This window comes from Salvelinus namaycush, unplaced genomic scaffold (genome assembly GCF_016432855.1).
Source record: "Salvelinus namaycush isolate Seneca unplaced genomic scaffold, SaNama_1.0 Scaffold763, whole genome shotgun sequence".
Classification (NCBI taxonomy): domain Eukaryota; kingdom Metazoa; phylum Chordata; class Actinopteri; order Salmoniformes; family Salmonidae; genus Salvelinus; species Salvelinus namaycush.
In genome coordinates, this window is record NW_024061490.1 from 41563 (window position 1) to 63972 (window position 22410).

The following is a 22410-nucleotide window of genomic DNA, read 5'->3' on the forward strand; positions in this document are numbered from 1 at the left end:
GATGCATTTCAGAACTGCAGTTTCCTCTGCTTGGAGCAACATTGAAGTGGGCAGGGCAGTACGGATTTATTCTCTTACATCTGCAAGCAGAGTCTGAACATCAGACAGGATGGCATTGTCTCCCTCAATCAGTGCAATGGCTACTGCAATAGGTTTCAGGCTGCTTACCACTCTCTCCCAAAATACATTATCGAGGAAGATCCTCTTGATGGGGCTGTCCATATCGGCAGACTTCCCCTCCAGGAGACTGTCAAACATGATGACAACACCACCCCAACGGGTGTTGCTGGGCAGCTTCAATGTGGTGCTCTTATTCTTCTCACTTTGCTTGGTGAGGTAGATTACTGCTATAACTTGATGACCATTCACATACCTAACCATTTCCTTGGCTCTCTTGCAGAATGCATCCATTGTTTTCAGTGCCATGATGTCCTTGAGGAGCAGATTCAATGCATGAGCAGCACAACCAATGGATGAAGGACTCCTCCGCTTTAGACCAAGCAGCCTTCATGTTCATAGCATTGTCTATCACCAGTGCAAATACCTTCTGTTGTCCAAGGTCATTGCCTGTGAACATCAGAGGTGAACCAGTTGCATTCACAGCTCGAGCAAGACATTCATCAGCATTTCTCTGACTACGTTCCTCCATTGAGTCAAAAAAACATCCGATTCCAGGAGGACCATGAGCTGTTGCTATCGATAAGGTGTCTGGGTCATAATTTTCACCTCGAATAGAAGTAGAGGGACTTTTGTCAGAGGTTGCTTATTGTGAGCGCTGAGGGAACTTTATGCACTTGGCCAGATGATTCTGCATCTTTGTTGCATTCTTCACATATGATTTGGCACAGTACTTGCAAATGTACACAGCTTTTCCTTCTACATTAGCTGCAGTGAAATGTCTCCACACATCAGATAGTGCCCGTGGCTTACCAGAAAGCATGTAGTCATTGGCTCAGACAGTGTAGTAGTGTGGGCTCAATAGCATCTCATTAGTGTGCAAGATCTTGAGAAACAGCTGTACATGTGATGGAAGAGTGCACTGTGCATGCAGAGGGTTTCAATTCCATTGAATTGGGGATAATTTAACCAAAATATGCCACAAGACCTCGAATTGCCTTGTGTATCCCACAAAAAAGTTCACTGTTTTAAGCTAACTCTTTTAATGAATTTAAGCAAAATTCCAAAATTCCCGGGCTGAACTTCCCATGGAAAATGTTCGGAAAAATTCCAGAAATTTACCGGAAAGTTTCCGACCCTTTGCAACCCTAGTGCTGGAACACCCTAACATATCATTTTTACAAGGGCAAAATTAAAATACCCCAACTACCAAGATGCACAGTCAACAAGACCAACGGTCAAATTATGAAAACATCAGTAGCCACATTATAAAGCACAAAGTGGCCTTGATAAATAGTGAAAATCTGCACAAATTCAACAATGGTATTACAATGAACAGAAATGTCGATTTGACAGCAGTCAAAAATAGTAAATTATTGTCAGCTTGTGCTTACATGGTGTGCATCTTCACGTAACGGCATCAGTTGGAGCGTGTCCATGTCACAAACAAGGAAAGCCGGTGAGTGTGCGTTGCTGAGATGTAGGGCCTGCTCTCTCAGTGATGACATTTTGTGCTGCTAATCGGCCCGTAGCATTGTCACCAGCCTGTTCTATCATTTCCTCTCTCCTGTCTCAGCGTTTCACTTGGTGGAGGCGCAGGCACCTGCTCAGTGCCTACCGTTACGGCTGAGGATCAGAACAATCAGCAGAGATGCCAGGATATGCATTTCTTCCCCAACATCCGAGTCATTTTCATTCAGATCTCGTAGCAGAGCTAACGCAGCATGTACATCCCATTCGTCTTGGTCTTCTTGCCATTGTAAATTACGGACGCTCACACTGTGTATTACAAGTAGACCAGAGTAGACTGATATAACTGCTTGGATTCAGTGGACTGATAGAGTACATACCATATAGAGATTCTAATTAGAATAGATCAATAGAATAGAATGACCCGCCCTGTTCTTCATTCACAACTGGTGATGACCTAGGCCTAATTACGCATCCTCTTCCCCTCACTCATCAACTCAACCTTTCTCCCTCATCATACTTTTACTTCATTTCATTCATCTGTTGTTGTATCTGTGAAATTAGTGTCGGTATAGTTTAACCGGTTCAGTTTCGTGGAAATGATCAGCGTGATTATCAACGGACCACGGCACCTTCAATTCAACTGTCGGGAGGGGCAACGGAGGAAAACCTTTAAAAAAGACATTCCCTCCTAAAACTGATTAATATTAAGATTCTAAGAATGACAGTGTGTGATAGACTTATTTAGGAAAAGTCAAGACGGAGGGGGTCAGGACATTAAAAATGGCAAAGTAATAAACTCAGCAAAAAAAGAAACGTCCTCTCACGGTCAACTGCATTTATTTCCAGCAAACTTAACATGTGTAAATATTTGTATGAACATAAGATTCAACAACTGAGACATAAACTGAACAAGTTCCACAGACATGTGACTAACAGAAGTGGAATAATGTGTCCCTGAACAAAGGGGGGGTTCAACATCAAAAGTAACAGTCAGTATCTGGTGTGGCCACCAGCTGCATCAAGTACTGCAGTGCATTTCCTCATGGACTGCACCATATTTGCCCATTCTTGTTGTGAAATGTTACCCCACTCTTCCACCAAGGCACCTGCAAGTTCCCGGACATTCCTGGGGGGGGGGGGGGGGGGGGCTCTAGCCCTCACCCTCCAATCCAACAGGTCCCAGACATGCTCTGAGATCCGAGCTCTTCGCTGGCCATTGCAGAACACTGACATTCCTGTCTTGCAGGAAAACACGCACAGAACGAGCAGTATGGCTGGTGCCATTGTCATACTGGAAGGTCATGTCAGGATGAGCCTCCAGGAAGGGTACCACATGAGGGAGGAGGATGTCTTCCCTGTAACGCGCAGGGTTGATTTCCTGCAATGACAACAAGCTCAGTCCGATGATGCTGTGACACACCGCCCCAGACCATGACGGACCCTCCACCTCCAAAATCGATCCTGCTCCAGAGTACAGGCCTTGGTGTAACGCTCATTCCTTCAACGATAAACGCAAATCCGACCATCACCCCTGGTGAGACAAAACCGCAACTCGTCAGTGAAGAGCACTTTTTGCCAGTCCTGTCTGGTCCAGTGACGGTAGGTTTGTGCCCATAGGTGACGTTGTTGCCGGTGATGTCTGGTGAGGACCTGCCTTACAACAGGCCTACAAGCCCACAGTCCAGCCTCTCTCAGCCTATTGCGGACAGTCTGAGCACTGATGGAGGGGTTGTGCGTTCCTGGTGTAACTCGGGCAGTTGTTGTTGCCATCCTGTACCTGTCCCGCAGGTGTGATGTTTGGATGTACCGATCCTGTGCAGGTTTTGTTACAGCTGCCCGTCCTGTCTCCCTGTAGTGCGGTCTTAGGTGTCTCACAGTACGGACATTGCAATTTATTGCCCTGGACACATCTGCAGTCCTCATGCCTCCTTGCAGCATGCCTAAGGCACATTCACGCAGATGAGCAGGGACCCTGGGCATCTTTCTTTTGGAGTTTTTCAGAGTCAGTAGAAAGGCCTCTTTGTGTCCTAAGTTTTCATAACTGTGACCTTAATTGCCTACCGTCTGTAAGCTGTTAGTGTCTTAAGGACTGTTCCACAGCTGCATGTTCATTAATTGTTTATGGTTCATTGAACAAGCATGGGAACAGTGTTTAAACCCTTTACAATGAAGATCTGTGAAGTTTTGGATTTTCACGAATTATCTTTGAAAGACAGGGTCCTGAAAAAGGGACGTTTCTTTTATTGCTGATCATACATCTCAAGCAAAAAACACCTGTAACCCACTCACCAGCTTTCATTGTTTATGTGACATGGACATGCCCCAACTGATGCCAATGCCTGAAGACTCATACCATGTAAGCACGGGCTGACAAAAATTTACTATTTGATTGCTGCCATATCGACACTTATATTCACTATAATGCCATTGTTTAAGCAGTCCAAATGACTGCTCTAGTGGTTCTGGTGTTAAACACAGTGGCACTCAGAGACACCTACTGCCACATTCACCACAGTGACACCTGGACTCACCACTGTGTCCCACTTAATTCAACGTAGGCATGCCCGGTGGTGACAAGAACAACCTGAGAAGTGAGACCTGTGTCTGTCTGTCCCTGTCTGAGTATCAGTCTGAGTGGCATCCTCACTGAGCCTCTTTTTTCTCCCACAGCGCTTAGGGGCCACCACAGGTCAACCCCAATCAGAGGGCACAGCAGTGAATGCTGACAAAGCAGAGGAGAAGAGGGACAGAGAGGAGAAAGAGATAAGAGCTGTGTGGTATTTGAGAGGAAGAGGAGAGTAGAGGTAAATATAGAGGCTAGGAGATCGAGAGAGAGAAGTGGTAAATAGAGGATAGAGGTCGAGAAGAGGTAAATATAGAGGAGAGGTCAAGAGAGAGAATAGAAGAGGTAAATATAGAGGATAGAAGTCAGAGCGAGAGAGAGAATATGAGGTCGAGAGCGAGAAGAGTACTGCATATTTCTTTCACTCTGCAGCCTTTCTGCTCTGACGCCTCTCAGAGGAGTCTTCAGAAAATCTGCTCCCTGCAGCCACCCCGCCTTAAATGAGATAGGGCCGCCCGCAAATGAACACTCCACACATATTCTGTGTGTGAATGAGAGAGGGACTGAAAGTGTGTGTATGAGATATTCCTGCAGCCCATTTTGGGAGTTCTTCTGTATTGGTTGTGTGTTCTAACAGAGGTAGTAAGCAGTAGTAGCAGTTTCACTGCAGATATCTACATTTAATGAAGCATGGCACCATCTGGCCAGCTCAGTGGTGACACCAAACACACACACACTAGGTTGGGCGATATACCGTATAGTGGTATTCTTTTCGAAATAATGACGGCATGATCTTCAATACAGTATAGTTTTTTATTTATTGAGGCAACTCACAGGGGCTGTGGGGGTGCGCGCTACGCCACTGCTTATTTAAATAAAGAATGAACTAGACAAGTCAGTTAAGAACAATTTCTTATGACGGCCTACCCCGGCCAAACCCAAACAACGCTGGGCCAATTGTGCGCCGCCCTATGGGACTCCCAATCACTGACTGATGTAATACAGCCTGGACTCGAACCAGGGACTGTAGTGACGCCTCTTGCACTGAGCCGCAGTGCCTTATACTTAACTTATAGTGGTGCAGCGGTCTAACTATAAGAAATCTTAGAGGTGTCAAAAACATGTTGTCCGGCTCAGGACTCCAGCTATGGATTTAGTTTGCTAACTTGCTAGCTAAGTGGCTAGATGTCAACATCAAGCTTCTTGGTTACAGCAGAGACATTCAACCCCCTTCTGGATCAAGATCCCTGTTGCCTAAATTGTTTTGTGCACTTCCGGTAATACTGTATACTCTGATATGGTATGAACATCTGGATACAACACACACACACAACAGGAATGATAGAGGAGGGAATGAGTGAACTACTGCAAAGATGAGACCCAGGTAAGTTCACAGGTCACTAATTGCCTGTGACAGCTTCACACTATGGGTTTGACCAACGGTCAATTCATTCATAACTCCACACCTTGACTCAGTCAGTTTTTACTACAGTCAACACTACCAGTTAAGTTTAAAACAATCCAATCTTAGGCTAGCTGGTCATGACACCTCTATTCCAGCACAGGTTCCTGATCACAAGTAGTCTGCTAAACACCATCGCAGTTCAATTACCTTTGATGGAGAAGCTGTGAAAGAGCCTTCTGTGCCAACATCTCTTTCAATTAAAAGATAATGGTGGACCTTTTCCCCAATAAATTCAAATGAATAGAAAACTCAAAGTTAGAAGATTCTTTTTTTTTTTAAACAGACATGACATAATAAGGATGACAAATTAGCAGAGAAGGAAGATTTGATATCCTGGAGAGGAGAGAAGGCCAATGCCTCAGAGTAGAGAGTCAGCCTACTGTACCATTCACCTTCCAACTCAAAGACCTTACAGAGTAGAGTTAGCCTACCATTCACCTACCAACTTAAAGACCTTACAGAGTAGAGTTAGCCTACCATTCACCTACCAACTTAAAGACCTTAAATGCAGACCAAACCAGCTCTGCGCGTGCGGATTCTTCTATGGATTTTATATGGTGGTTGGCAACCAACTTTAAGGTGCATTACCACCGCCACAAGGACTGAGTGTGGACCTCCATCTTTCAAATCACCCACGTGTGTATATGCTCCTAAAAACCAATGAGGAGATGGGAGAGGCGGGACTTGCAGCGTGTCACACGTCCAAAATAGAACCAAGTTCTATTTTAGTGCCTGGCTAAGCAGACGCTCGTTGGCGCTCGCGTGCAATTAGGAAGAAATTATTGAATAACATGTAAATGTATTTTGCAACGCAGGCGGTGTGGTCAGCATGTTTGGCCCTTCTGTTAACAGCTACAGTTGCTGAAAACCCACATCCAACATCCTGGAGACTCTGTTCCAAACTGTATGCTGGCCATTTGCATCAACCACCTCTTCCCCCTCCACCATTTCGAAAAGTGAACATTCACACAATGTCTTCAGGCCTAAACATGAGTGAGTCACACAGCAAAGGGAGTTAAACATCTTATAGGTCGAAAGTAGTGCGCTATATAGGGAATAGGGTGCCATTGGGACTCAGCCCTGGGAGATGCGACAGGCCTAAACATGAATGAGTCACACAGCAAAGGGAGTTAAACATCTTATAGTGGATTATCTTCTCCAAGTTTCACTCCCAAGACTCGTTGGCTCTACTAAAGCCAAATGAAAACACAAACATCATAAAAGAAGTCAGAGAGGAGAGAACTTGGTGGGGACACGACATTAAGGGAAATATTGATTCTGTCCATCCAAGCAGCACAGCATCATGGTCAATAAAGCCCCGTACTTTCCTTTAATGGTGCTGCTTCCCCAATGGCACCCTATTCCCTATATAGTGCACTAAATGTTACCAGAACCCTATGGGCCCTGGTCAAAAGTAGTGCACTATATAAGGAATAGGGTGCCATTTGGGACTCAGCCCTGGGAGATGCGACAGGCACTACCTCTTCCCATCCCTGTTGCTTCAGCCAACAATGCCATATAAACCAAGACAGATGCTCGTTCTAAATTCTATTTTATTATGGCTGACAGGAAATACATTTCTTTATCAATAGCAATTTGTCCAGGTTAGTGCCTGGGCCCGACTAGAAAGACCAGCCAGATCAACAAAGATGACCCATAAAGCTGTTTTACTAATGTTTACTCCATGGTATTAAGAGGGACACACACACACACACACACACATCGTTGGAGGGCATGCGTGCTGGCAAACAGCTTACAGATGATTGCTTTTAAATTTTGAATGACCGTTGTTCATAAAAAGTAACAAAAGCACCTAAAACAGTGAAGAGGTAAACCAAATACGTGGAGGACTTGAGGCAGTCTGAGTGAGCACACAGCGACATCACCATCATAATGAACAGAATTAATTGCAGGCCACAATTTACACTCAAATTGGTACAGTACGTTTACTTCTCTGAATAGAGGTCCATACACAACACACATTTACGTCAATAAAAGACAAAACAACTCAACAACTAAACAATGATCTTTGTTCCTGTGAATAGCCCCCCTTAAACACACCTCAAAAAACCTTAATAGCCATAGCCTAATGCTAGCGCCTCCCATTCACTCTATAGGGGCATTTCCCATCCATACTGTAATAGCAGCTACATTAAGCGCTAGGCTAAACGACTTAGTCATTCACTGGTAAGTCTTTGGAGCCCATCCAGTACCATTAGAGGGGAAGGATGTGTTTATCAGACTTGATGGGACATGCACCTGCTCTATTGTGGCGAAGAGGGGAGGAAAAGGGAGTTTTGCAACCCAAATGGCACCCTATTTCCGACATAGCACACTACTTTTGACCAGAGTGCAATGGCTACACCTATGGGCCCTGGTCAAAAGTAGTGCACTATATAGTGAATAGGGAGCCATTTGGGATGCAGCCGAGAAGTGGGGAAGGCGCTGGGAAGGAAGCCACGATGCCTCATCAAGGCTGGCTAATAGATCACCCACTCAGCGCCCAGGAAATTACATCTCGATGGCGCCCTCTCCCAGGCATGATTAATTGAGCCCCAAAAATAGTATAGGAGGTAAGGGGGACGAAATAAACGCTGATGTGCTTCGGAAGATAAATAGATTGAACACATGTGGGAGAAGGGATGAATCTGACCTTTTTTACTATTAATGGAACACAGAATTGGCAGGGGGTTTCTGCAAAAGTGTGCTTTCTCTCCCTTTCTTTTGGGATCAGGAAACTATACAGTACATACAGTTTGTTGTGTTCCAAAGTGAGATTAAAATGGATTTAATTGCCATTTGTCGTCAATGATCTAGACCAAATACTCTAAAGTAAAAGAAAAATTCTCACATTTGTAAATAATAATAATAATTATATGAAAAGTAAAACACTAATATACTGCATCTTGATTATATAAGTACTCAACCATGTTAGAATCACCTTTGGCAGCGATTACAGCTGTGAGTCTTTCTGGGTAAGTCTAAGAGCTTTGCACACATGGAATGTGCAACATTTTCCCATTATCATTTTCAAAATTCTTCAAGCTCTGTCAAATTGGTCAAAAAAAGTAAAAACTAACTCAGCCAATCAGGAACATTCACTGTCTTCTTGGTAAGCAACGTCAGCATAGATTTGGCCTTGTGTTTCAGGTTATTGTCCTGCTGAAAGGTGAATTCATCTCCCAGTGTCTGGTGGAAAACAGACTGAACTATGTTATGTTTCTTTTTTATCCTGAAAAACTCTCCAGTCCAAAAAGATTTAAAGAATACCCATAGCATGATGCAGCCACCACTATGCTTGAAAATATGGAGAGTGGTACTCAGTAATGTGTTATATTAGATTTGCCTCAAACATAACACTTTGTATTCAGGAAAACAATTGAATTGCTTTGCCACATTTTTTGCAGTATTACTTCAGATGCATGTTTTGGAATATTTTTATTCTGTACAAGTTTCCTTCTTTTCACTCTGTCAATAAGGTTAGTCTTGTGGAGTAACTACAATGTTGTTGATCCAACCCCAGTTTTTAATCACAGCCATTAAACTATGCAAATGTTTTAAAGTCACCATTGGCGTCATGGTGAAATCCCGGAGCGGTTTCCTTTCTGAGTTAGGAAGGAGTCTGTATCTTTGTAGTGACTGGGTGTATTGGCACACCATCCAAAGTGTAATTAATAACTTCACCATGCTCAAAGGGATATTCAAAGTCTAATTTGCTTATTTTTACCCATCGACCAACAGGTGCCCTTCTTTGCAAGTCATTGGAAAACCTCCCTGGTCTTTGTGACTGAATGTGTGTTTGAAATTCACTGCTCGACTGAGGGACCTTACAGATAATTGTATGTGTGTGGTACAGAGATGAGGTAGTCATTCAAAAATCATGTTAAACAATATTATTACACACAGAGTGAGTCCATGCAACTTATTAGGTGAATAGTTAAGCAAATGTTTGCTACTGAACGTATTCAGGCCTGCCATAACAAAGGGGTTGAATATTTATTGACGTAAGACATGTCAGCTTTTCATTTCTTATTAAATTTGTAAAATTCTCAAAAAACATAATTCCAATTTGAAATGGGGTACTGTGTGAAGGCCAGTGACAACAAATCTCAATGTAATCCATTTTAAATTCAGGCTGTAACAACAAAATGTGGAAAAAGTCAAGGGGTGTGAATACTTTCTGAAGACTCTGTACATACAGCATGAAATGCATTATTTTACTAAGTCAATAATATGTATTTATTGACAATGTTTTGCCGTCAAACTGGTGGCAGTTGTGAAAAACGTCAATAGTTGGAAGAGTTGCAGTTGTAATTTAAAATAATGTCATTGGGGGTTAGATGCTTTTTTCATTAATTAGGCTATTTTCTCATGAACCATACCCACTGGGAAAACACTGGTTTAATCAACGCTGTTTCCACATAGAAATTCATGGACAATAGACAAAAAAATGAATAAATTACCAAAAAGACGATGCGATTGCCATAGATTTTCTGTTAATGACCAAAATTACTGAAGATTCCAGTAACTTTGGTAAATTACCATTGGCTTCACAACCCTTCAAAGAACGCAACAAACCAAAGGACCAATCAGAGAAGTAGAGGGTGTGGCTCAGTCCCATAGAGGTTAATGGAAGGGCTAAGGTCAGGGGTGGGGCTTAGACAGGATACATTCTAACACCTACTGCATTGCTTTGTATGAGGCTGTTCGAGGACAGTTACTGTACTACAGTGGACAGGTAAGGCTGATGTGGTGGTGTTTAACCATGGTGGTTCATAGGGATGTGTGTGTGTGTGTGTGTGTGTCTCACCATGCTTGCAGCTCCTGCTCAGCCTTCACCCTCTCCTTCAACAGGCCTTTCTGCAGATCCTCTGTGATCTTCTTCCTCAGCTCCTCTTCATCAACTATAGGAGAGAGACAGACAGATAGGCCAGGGTGAGGCACTGTGGACCAGTGTGTGTGTGTGTGTGAAATGTACTGTATGATGTGCCTGTTTACCATGCGTATGTTGACTAGCTGTGGGCAATAAAACATGGTGTGTGTACTGTGAGGGTAGTGAGGTGGGACTGGCCTCTAGCCTCTCAGGCTCTCTAGCCTTATGAGCTATACAGCCAGAAGAGAGGAGGGCTATACAGCCAGAAGAGAGGGCTATACAGCCAGAAGAGAGGAGGGTTAGATCTGCCACGCACCACCAATCACCTGCGCTATTAAAACCTCATCACATACTCACACACAACCTCCCCACACATTATTTTTTTATAGCTTTACTTTTCCCCCAATCTCCCAAACTCCTTGTATTTATGTTACTGGCGTCATGACATGTTTGACCGTGTGTCTTCTTGGTCCTATCTTGGCAGGTAATTAAGCATGAAAGTAAGACGTGGGGCGAGCTAAGAGGCCAAGACGTGCTCTGAAGGCAGAAGTGCCATGCGGTGTGTCGGTGCAGCAGCAACACTGCAGTGCTGGGAGAGAGAGAGAGGGGTGTGTGCTTACAGATGACTCAAGTGAGACTGGCGCATTACAGAGAGATGGGATAATCGCCATTGTCAGAGAGCCTGTTATTACCAGGTAGACCCGGTCGCAGTGTAACGGTGAAGGACACACACACACCGAAATTGGCTGGCTGACTAACTCATTTGCTGAACAAGTGGAACACCTATAATCTCTAACACACTGTAGAGCAGAGCAGGAAATCCCTTGGAGACTGTTTGTGACTGGAGCTTGTTACAGCCCAGCTTCTAGTCTGCTGGGTACCCCCCCTTTGGTCCTGAGAAGGATAGGACCTAAAATAAAAATCCCCTCTAATGGAGGGATAGAGGAAAGAGAGAGGGAGGGGAACAGACAGGGATAGAGGGATGAGTGTAGGAGGGAGGAAAATGAGGCATGAAGCCTCTCTCTTCAATTCCCTGGATCTGTGGTTAAGTCAGCTTCACTTGAGAGATGTCCTTGGCATGGCGCTTCCATGTGTGTGTGTGTGTGTGTGTGCGCGCGCGAGCATGCGGAGCACCCCCCTAGGAGTGCAGTAGTCTCAGTCTCTACTGAGTTAATTAAACTCTCAGGCTAACAGAGCCCAGGCACAAGCAGGTGTCCTTCCCTGTGTTAGCTAAATAGTGCATAATAGTCAACCTGACTCATTACTAAGACCCCTCCTTGCTTCAGGTGAGTCATTATCTCAGACCGGATTGACACATTAAAATAGACGAGCATGCTATTGCAGCTCTGTTACAATAATTCTAAATGGGGCCTTAAGTCAATGGGAACTTATGTTCCCTTTGAGTATCAACGAAGGTGTCTACAGCCTCCCCTCCTGTCTTTCCTGTGCCCTCTACTGACTGTCACATAAATAAAAACAGAGGCTAGAATCCTTCCAAAAGTAAGTGTCAAAAGGAGGGTCTAAGTACCTTATACTGCCACTTCTCATCAAGGCCAAGAATAGATAGCTTCTTGTTACCGTGACGATGCCCGGCTCAATACCAAATTTCTCTGCGGGCAAGGCATTAATCAAACAGTGGGTTGAGGGTAATGGATGCCGGGGTTAGGAGCCCCTCCATGTATCATCTCTCCGGGACGCTGATATTTGATAAGTGAATTAAAGATACGGTTCTTAAAACAGAAAAGAGCTCCACAGGTAGTCCTCTGGAGTCCCAGCCTGCTGCAAGTAAGGTCAATCCTGTTTCTCCCGCTCTCTCATTTTCTCCTTCTCTCTGTCTAACCACCTGCCTCTCTTTGTCTCTCCTTCTATCTCTTTTCCTTCCTCTCCCTCCTGTTCTCCCCCTCTCTCCAACCTAATTTCAGAGAACAGAATGAGAGTGTAAAGGCAGGTGGACAGAGAGCCGTCTGTAGAAACTTGGAGAGAGAATGCAAAGGGAATGTTGTCATGTTGTGCAAAAAAACATGCGGCAAATAGTGTATTCCTCAGAGTACACATCACTGACCATCTGAAATAGTGTATTCCTCCGCGTACACATCACTGCCCATCTGAAATAGTGTATTCCTCAGCGTACACATCACTGCCCATCTGAAATAGTGTATTCCTCAGCGTACACATCACTGCCCATCTGAAATAGTGTATTCCTCAGCGTACACATCACTGCCCATCTGAAATAGTGTATTCCTCAGCGTACACATCACTGCCCATCTGAAATAGTGTATTCCTCAGCGTACACATCACTGCCCATCTGAAATAGTGTATTCCTCAGCGTACACATCACTGCCCATCTGAAATAGTGTATTCCTCAGCGTACACATCACTGCCCATCTGAAATAGTGTATTCCTCAGCGTACACATCACTGCCCATCTGAAATAGTGTATTCCTCAGCGTACACATCACTGCCCATCTGAAATAGTGTATTCCTCAGCGTACACATCACTGCCCATCTGAAATAGTGTATTCCTCAGCGTACACGTCACTGCCCATCTGAAATAGTGTATTCCTCAGCGTACACGTCACTGCCCATCTGAAATAGTGTATTCCTCAGCGTACACGTCACTGCCCATCTGAAATAGTGTATTCCTCAGCGTACACGTCACTGCCCATCTGAAATAGTGTATTCCTCAGCGTACACGTCACTGCCCATCTGAAATAGTGTATTCCTCAGCGTACACGTCACTGCCCATCTGAAATAGTGTATTCCTCAGCGTACACGTCACTGCCCATCTGAAATAGTGTATTCCTCAGCGTACACGTCACTGCCCATCTGAAATAGTGTATTCCTCAGCGTACACGTCACTGCCCATCTGAAATAGTGTATTCCTCAGCGTACACGTCACTGCCCATCTGAAATAGTGTATTCCTCAGCGTACACGTCACTGCCCATCTGAAATAGTGTATTCCTCCGCGTACACGTCACTGCCCATCTGAAATAGTGTATTCCTCCGCGTACACGTCACTGCCCATCTGAAATAGTGTATTCCTCCGCGTACACGTCACTGCCCATCTGAAATAGTGTATTCCTCCGCGTACACGTCACTGCCCATCTGAAATAGTGTATTCCTCAGCGTACACGTCACTGACCATCTGAAATAGTGTATTCCTCAGCGTACACGTCACTGACCATCTGAAACAGTGTATTCCTCCGCGTACACATCACTGACCATCTGAAATAGTGTATTCCTCCGCGTACACATCACTGACCATCTGAAATAGTGTATTCCTCCGCGTACACATCACTGACCATCTGAAATAGTGTATTCCTCAGCGTACACATCACTGCCCATCTGAAATAGTGTATTCCTCAGCGTACACATCACTGCCCATCTGAAATAGTGTATTACTCAGCGTACACATCACTGCCCATCTGAAATAGTGTATTCCTCAGCGTACACATCACTGCCCATCTGAAATAGTGTATTCCTCCGCGTACACATCACTGCCCATCTGAAATAGTGTATTCCTCCGCGTACACATCACTGCCCATCTGAAATAGTGTATTCCTCCGCGTACACATCACTGACCATCTGAAATAGTGTATTCCTCAGCGTACACATCACTGACCATCTGAAATAGTGTATTCCTCCGCGTACACGTCACTGACCATCTGAAATAGTGTATTCCTCAGCGTACACGTCACTGACCATCTGAAATAGTGTATTCCTCAGCGTACACATCACTGACCATCTGAAATAGTCTATTCCTCAGCGTACACATCACTGACCATCTGAAATAGTGTATTCCTCAGCGTACACATCACTGACCATCTGAAATAGTGTATTCCTCAGAGTACACATCACTGACCATCTGAAATAGTGTATTCCTCAGCATACACATCACTGACCATCTGAAATGGTCAACTGCAGGGCTCTCTAGAGGGTGGTGTGGTCTTCCCAACACATCACCGGGGGCAAACTACCTGCCCCCCAGGACACCTACAGCACCCAATGTCACAGGAAGGCAAAAAAAATCATCAAGGACATCAACCACCCGAGCCAGGGCCTCACCTCATCCAGAAGGCGAGGTCAGTACAGGTGCATCAAAGCTGGGACTGGGAGACAGAAGCTGTTTTTCTATCTCAAGGCCATCAGACTGTTAAATAGCCACCACCCGGTTACTCAACCCTGCACCTTAGAGGTTACTGCCCTATATAGATAGAATCACTGGTCACTTAATAAATGGAACAATAGTCTCTTGTTTACATACTGTTTTAATCATCTCATATGTATATACTGTATTCTATTCTACTGTATGTAAGTCAATGCCACTCCGACATTTCGCAATCTGATATTCATATATTTCTTAATTACATTCTTTCATATGTGTGTATTGTTAGGTAATACTGCATTGTTGTAGCTTGGAACACAAGCATTTCACTACACCAGCAATAACATCTGCTAAATATGTTATTGACCAATAAAATATAATTTGATTGTGATGACGCTAATCAGTCGAGAAAGTTTGAAAACATGGTAAACAAATGACTGCAATCACTTCAATTGATCCTGAAAGAGAGTAGGCCCAGCACAACTGTCACCCAGAATCCATCAGAAACACTACCTGTAGAGCGAACTGCTGACAGCAAACACGTTATCTGAAGCAGGCTGAGAGAGTGTTGGAAGACTACAGAGAAATAAACCTGTGTAATCGGTCTTGACTGGAATCCATTTTACAGCCTCTCCAGACTACACTTACATTATCATTGGATGTTATGTAGCGTTTGGCCTGACTCAACAATTCTGGTGGTCTTACACCATTTTGTGAAGACTATGGACCAAACTGCGTAGGTCTGCAATTACAGCCGTCCTCCTCATCATCATCATCATCATCATTATACTCCATGTTCTCCCCGTAGTTCCCTACTCTAAGGAAAAGGGAGCCAGCCGTAGAATGGGTTCTGATAGGATACACATAACAAGGGTCCTTTGGGCACTCCATCGGCTAGGCAGGGGTCATAAACAATTCCAGATCAACAGAGCCCCCGTGTCAATCCTGAGTAGAACATGGAAATGTTAAAGAGATTAAAAACTCATCTTTGAGATTTTTCTTCCCCCTCACCCCCTAAACCCCAGTGAGAAAAAACATCTAGAAAGGAGCTCTTTCTTAGCAGAAGGAAATAGACGGGAGGCAAATTGCATTTCTCATCAGACGTTTCATTAACCCCGTGACCCGCATAGAGGGCATAATCTGCAACATTACCACTTCTGCACGCCTCACACTCACCACCACGCTGCACACGCACTGTTTCCAACACCTTCAAAAAGAAAAACTACCCTCGTAGCCGCTGTCTCGTGCAAAAACGTACATCTTTTCATTTCACCGATTTGCTCCCCCACCTTCGCCTGTAATTTAATCACAAGAATAACTGATCACTTCCCATTTGATGATGAAGACCAGGGAAGCCATTTTAGAGGGATAATTATGCGTTGGCAGGTGTTTTATACCGCTCCACTCATCTTACACCTCTCTCTCCCTAGTCATCTTTAAGCAGGCTATTAAGCCGGGCTAGCCAGTGTGTGGGCGCAGGAGTATGAATATTTATAGCCTGCATAGAGCGGTGTAGGAGGCTCAACCTTGACCATACTGTAATCAGCACACACGCGACTAGGCCGTGATTTAGAGACAGCCAAGAGGTCTAACTCCATACCACCACTCGTGGGCACAGAATCAACACCCCCCCCCCTCCCCATTAAATTGCAACCTTTATGAAAAATGTGGTATTGGGCTCGAGCCTTGGTGACTATTTAATTAACAAGACTTGCAGAATTGCAAGACAGCAGAGTTTTTCCAAAAAGATAAGACGCGATCGTTACGCCAAGTTGACTTTTTCCTGTTGAGTGCATTTAAACAGTGTATAAAACATTAGGAACACCTCTTTCCATGACCGACCAGTTGAAAGCTATGATACCTTATTGATGTCACCTGTTAAATCCACTTCAATCAGTGTAGATGAAGGGGAGGAGACAAGTTAAAGAACATGGATTGTGTATGTGTGCCATTCAGAGGGTGAATGGTCAAGACCAAAGATTGAAGTGGTCTTGGAACGGGGTATGGTAGTAGGTGCCAGGCGCACTGGTTTGAATGTGTCAACAACCGCAACGCTGCTGGGTTCGTCACGGCCAACAGTTTCCCTTGTGTATCAAGAATGGCCCACCACCCAAAGGACATCCAGACAATCTCACACAACTGTAGGAAGCATTGGAGTCAAGATGGGCCAGCATCCCTGTGGAACGCTTTCGACACCTTGTAGTCTATGCCCGACAAATTGAGGCTGTTCTGAGGGCAAATGGGGGTGGAACTCAATATTAGGAAGGTGTTCCTAATGTTTTGTGCACTAAGTGTATAATGAACATGGGACAACCTTGAAAACATGTGGCCTTTCTTCCAATGTCGACTTACATCACTGTGCTTATAGGCCACCCATGTTGAGAGAATAATTTGAAGCCGTCACAAGAACACAACAAATGAAGGTTATAGCACTAGAAAAGCTCCACCTGTGTACTGCAGTCATCTAGTAACCAAACCACCATGCACCTGACGAACCGCTGACGTAAAAAATATATAGTACTTTCTACCACACATACTGAGGGAAGGAAGAGGAGAGAGAGAAATCTTTATCCTCCAACTCAAAGCTCATTAGTCAGATGTGAGTATTATTACTGTCTGGTGACGTGGGCAGGAACAGAACACAACTCTCACTCTGATTGCAATGGTAACCTGTGTGGAAATTAATATGCAGCTCTGCATTACCTAACATACCAACTTAGGTAAGTTAGGAGAGAAACTGACTTACTCATGCACCAAAACGTACAACTTGATTTGTACTTGGTTACAGTGACTTATTGATAGGTCTGGGGTCTGTTACTTTCACCTAAATTCAAAAAGACACGTGGTCCAACCATGACCCGTATCGAAAGATGTGGAGCTCAATCAACGGTTAAAAACAAAACTACACTACCAAAAACACTAGCTGCAATTAGGCTAGCTTCGCTAGAGCTCCCTGGTTGCCTTTGCCTCATCTCAACTGTCAAGTCTGGACATACTGTATACATACTGTACTGGGGCGGCAGGTAGTCTAGTGGTTAGGGTGGCGAGCCAGCAACCAAAAGTTTGAAAGTTAGAATCCCGGGTCCAACTGGAAAAATCTGACGGGAACTGAGCTGGCAACCGGAGGGTTGCTGGTATCAAATTCTACATGCCATTTCCTGCCATTGTGCCCTTGAGCAAGGCACTTAACCCCCCATAACAAGAGCTCCCTGCGTGTCCAGGGTGGCATCCTACCGCACCTCTCCAAAACCTGTATTGGTATGTATGCATGTGTGTGTCTTAAAAAGCAGAAGTCAGATTTCAGTTGGACCTTCTGTGCAATTAACCAATAAAGTGATCTTAATGTGATGATGAATAGGGGGAAAATGACACGCAAGGCATAATAGACCTCTCATCTGTTAGTACTATAAACAAGGGTCCTTTACTGACCGAAAAGGAGCAAAAATTTAAATAGAAAAAAATAAAAAAAATAAAGAGTATTACCTTTTGCAAAGACACTAAAGACAATTCTTAAAAAGTAGCTTTTTAAGTGGAACTAGCTGACACTTTTTTTCAATATTACACAATCCCCCAAAAAACAGTTCATACAAATCCCTGATAAAAAATGTAGAGAGACATTGCCGTGTTTCTCTTTTAATCTGCAAAGCAATTAACGTGGACAAGAGGGAGTGATTTTTTGACAGACAGAAAAACAGAGAGCGATTGCGTGAATAGCCGGGCGCTAATGAAAACAGATTTATACAAAAGTGTTTTTGTTAAGAACGTGTGAATAGCATGCCGTTACAAGACCAATTGTATTAACAATGTCTTCAAGTAGACAGCCCAAACAGCATATTAAGAAAGACCTGATAGCGTTAACTTACAGTACAGCATGGCTGACAGTTGATAAGTGGCTTGGGAGTTTTTCTAGGGAGATTTCTATTCCAGATGAACACTTAAGCAGCGAACGCACACCCACAGCCTTTTCATAATGATGCCCGGCTGGATTGTTGTGTGAAACTGAGGTGGTGTCGTTTTAATCACCAGAGGCAGTGCAGCGTGCCTTTAAGATGGCCACTTTTTAATTATCACACCCATTGTGTGCCGTCAAGGATGGGGAAACCTCTTCGCCCACCGTTGTCATCATCTGTAATGGAACCTCCCACGTCCCTATCGTTTCCTGCCTTACCTTCAACGTCCTTTCCCTATGGCAAAGACCTGATACACTCCGATACCAGTGTAAGGTGACCCTTAACACGCAAGATGCAAAGCAGCCCTAAGCAAATGGGCTAGTGGAGGGAAAGAATGCATCACATTTAACAGTGGAAAACAGTCAAAAAATATTAAAGGATTTCCACAAAACAGAGGAGGAAAAAGGGGCAATGGTTTCAGCTGCCTAGTGTGCTAAAATATAGGAAATGGGCTTAAGTGCGGCATCAATTCATTAACTATATTACAAGTAAGAATTAATCGTTTCATTAGCGCTTTGGCGATGCCAATGAATCATAATACCAGAGGCCACTGTGAGAGGAATCCTGAGAACGAAGACTAATTACAATCAGAGGGGAGAGAACATTTGTGCTGTATGCGTGGGCTGACTTAAAAGTAAGGTCAAGATTCCCAAATGATCACTGAGTACAGATCCCAAAAGCTGGACTTCTAACCCACTGAACAGTGTGATGCCTGGGGTCATGACTGTGACCTGCTATGTGAACATGTCAATTTAAGCCAAATTGCTTTAGCTCATTTCAGAGGAAGTGGAGGCAGCAGTACGATTGACCACCTCTGAATTAGTTACGATGTGGTCAAATACCAGCACACAGTGCAATAATCCACCTGAACCAGGACATTAACTGACAGTCTCATTGACAGTTTGAGTGGTGTGAATGAATGCATGCATGTCATGTAAAGCACGGTGCCACCGAGACCCTTATGGCTGTACACTATAGACCCTTTTTCAGTACACGACACACTGACGTCACGCAAAGATGAGCGCAACTCTTGGCAGCAGTAAGAAAGCCGTCGAAATCTGCGCACATTCAACATAGCCTAGATTTAAATTTTTATTACTTCTAAACCAAAAAAATTGAAAAGATGTTTTGATTATTGCTTCAACTGTCACTAAGATTATATTTGGTTGTGATCTTTACAAAATAATTATTTTGGATGCAGCAGTTGTTAGTTAGAATGTTAACACTCGTTGATATAGGATGTAGCAAAAGCTAGCCAAATAGCCATTTTACTGGTTGAAGTGTTTTTTAAGTATAATGCAGTTGATTTGCGATGATGACAAACATAGTAAGCAGGACATTCATACAAGCCTTAAAATCCAATTATAATCCAAAAGTAGTGTGAAATGCACTCAAGCAACATGTAAAGAGTTATTTTGCTGCCGTTCTATAACAACTCCCCCTTGTTCTGCCACCAACTTGCGCACGTCGCCCTTGTGCGGCAATGTTTGTAAACACATTAAGGAGACCCTTATGTCTGTACGCTATAGTAGAACTCACCTGCATGTGCTGCTGCAGCCACTGGTTCTGGCTCTAGGGTGGGAGGAGGAAGAGGGGGGCCAACAACTTCCACTGGTTCTGGGGCAGGAGGAGGAGCAAAAGCTTCCACTGGGGGCTGAGGAGGAGGGGCAATGGGTTCACAAGGGGGAGGAGCAATGAATTCAGCTGGGGGAGGAGGCGGAGCGATGGGTTTGACTGCAGGCTGCAGGGAGAAAGCTTCCATTGGAAGAGCAGCAGACTCAACAGCAGGGGAGGAAGAAATGGATGCCAATGAAGAGGAAAGGCGAGGAGGAGCAATGGGCTCAATTACAGGAGGGGGAGGAGGTGCAATAAGCTCAATTACGGGAGGGGGAGGAGGTGCAATAAGCTCACTTACGGGAGGAGCAGCGGGTTTGATTACAGAAGGATCAGCAATGGGTTCGATTACAGGAGAACAAGCAACAGGTTTGACTACAGGAGGAGAAGCAAAAGGTTCGATTACGGGAGGAGAAGCAAAAGGTTTGATTACGGGAGGAGAAGCAAAAGGTTTGATTACGGGAGGAGAAGCAAAAGGTTTGATTACGGGAGGAGAAGCAAAAGGTTTGATTACGGGAGGAGAAGCAAAAGGTTTGATTACGGGAGGAGAAGCAAAAGGTTTGATTACGGGAGGAGAAGCAAAAGGTTTGATTACAGGAGGAGGAGCAAAAGGTTCGATTACAGGAGGAGAAGCAACAGGTTTGATTATAGGAGAAGCTACAGGTTTGATTACAGGAGGATCAGCAACGGGTTCGATTACAAGAGGAGGTGCAGGGATGGTATTGAGTTCCACAGCAACAGGAGCGGGAACAGGGAGGGGAGCCAGGGGTTCAACCTGCGGTGGGAGGGTTACCTGCTCAACAGATGCAGGTGGTTGAGGGGACGCCACAGGCTTTAAAGCAGCTAGGGTAGGAGGCGGGATCACCATGTCAATGATGGTTGGAGCTGCTACCTGTTCCATGGGGGGTGGAAGTGGAGGAGGGGCCACTACTTCAGTGACAGGTGCAGGAGGTTGAGGTGGTAGTGCGATGGGTTCTATGGGTGGAAGCGAGGTGATGGGATCGAAGGGGGGTCTGAGGGGAGGCACTGGAATGAGGAGGGGGGAGGGAGCCGCAACAGGGGGTGGGACCTGTGGAAGGGAGGGGGGAAGAAGGGGAGCTATGGGCTCCCTCATTCGGTTGATGACATTCTCAGAGAGCTGCAGAAGAGAGAGAAGAGCAATATGTGAGAGAAAACCAACAGGAGAGAAAAAAGCACAACTAACAAGGATACCAGATCTGAGCAACACTAAACACTTCAACTGCACCACACACCAAAGTCTAAAAGGCGAGTTCTCACAATTTACTTGCCAAGCCAACTTAATCACACAAGAGTACAACTCTAGGTGCACTAGCTCTATTACAACAGCCTGAGCAGTGTTATCCCAAATTGCATTTAACAGTGGCACACACCGCTGCTAAAATGTGTCCACCCCCCCAATTAGTTAGGCCTAGGCTAGCCTTGATCATGACCCCGTTCCATTACATAACACATATGAGTGATTGGACGAAGGCATCGGTCTGAACATTAACAGGCGTTGCTTGCGGTATGGTTTTGGAAGCATAAAGACCTTGTCTTTCATATCAGCGAGAAATCATTTCAAAAAACAAAAAAAGGTTAAATAGATACACACCTTGATAGGGTTAGTGTTCCCACACGGCCATATCTCCATGTTACAGCACTTGTTTACGGAAGACTAGAGGTAACCGACGACCTGTGTTAATTAGCTATCTAGCAACTCTGGAAGTGTAGTGAGAGTGTAGTTTAGTCGAATGGCGGCACCCATAGCTGTATGGATCTGTGCAAACCTGCTACAGTAAGTGTATATTTTACATTTAAAGGACACTTCCTTGCTGATAAAAGGGCCATGTGTTTCAAAAGCCGTATGACAAGCAATGATTATTGACATTTCTAAATGTTAAAACACAGAGTCTTGATTGTGGTTGGCTGAAAACTGTAGAACGAAGGCAGAATGCTGCCATTGTATAACACTGGTTGTGATATGTGGGTGTACAATCTACAACCGTAAGGTATATTTTGTTTATTTTTGTGTACAAGCACGCGTGGCAAAAATGCAGAAGGAAAACACCCCCACACACCAGCAGGTTATTCCATGTAAACAATAAACATTGTCCTGAGTCTTCTAGCAACAAGGTGCTTCACATTAGGCATTTTCGTGCCAACTAGTCTTAACTTGAAACTAAAGCCTCTCAACCTATATTTAACTTCAATAGGCACGCAGGGTCCATTGCAACAGTTAAACACTTATCA

At 44.4% G+C, this 22410-nt stretch overlaps 1 protein-coding gene across 1 annotated transcript in view; it reads right to left on the minus strand.

Moving 5' to 3' along the window:
* Positions 1-22410, minus strand: part of LOC120042737 (protein FraH-like) — a gene marked incomplete at its 3' end in the record, with an annotated part of 60225 nt that overhangs the window by 37185 nt on the left and 630 nt on the right. Inside the window, exons 2-4 of the mRNA XM_038987535.1 lie at positions 20954-21298; positions 20086-20200; positions 10429-10522 (exon numbers count right to left, since the gene is read on the minus strand). Coding sequence (XP_038843463.1) covers positions 10429-10522; positions 20086-20200; positions 20954-21298 — 554 coding nt within the window. The remainder of the gene's footprint in view (positions 1-10428; positions 10523-20085; positions 20201-20953; positions 21299-22410) is intronic.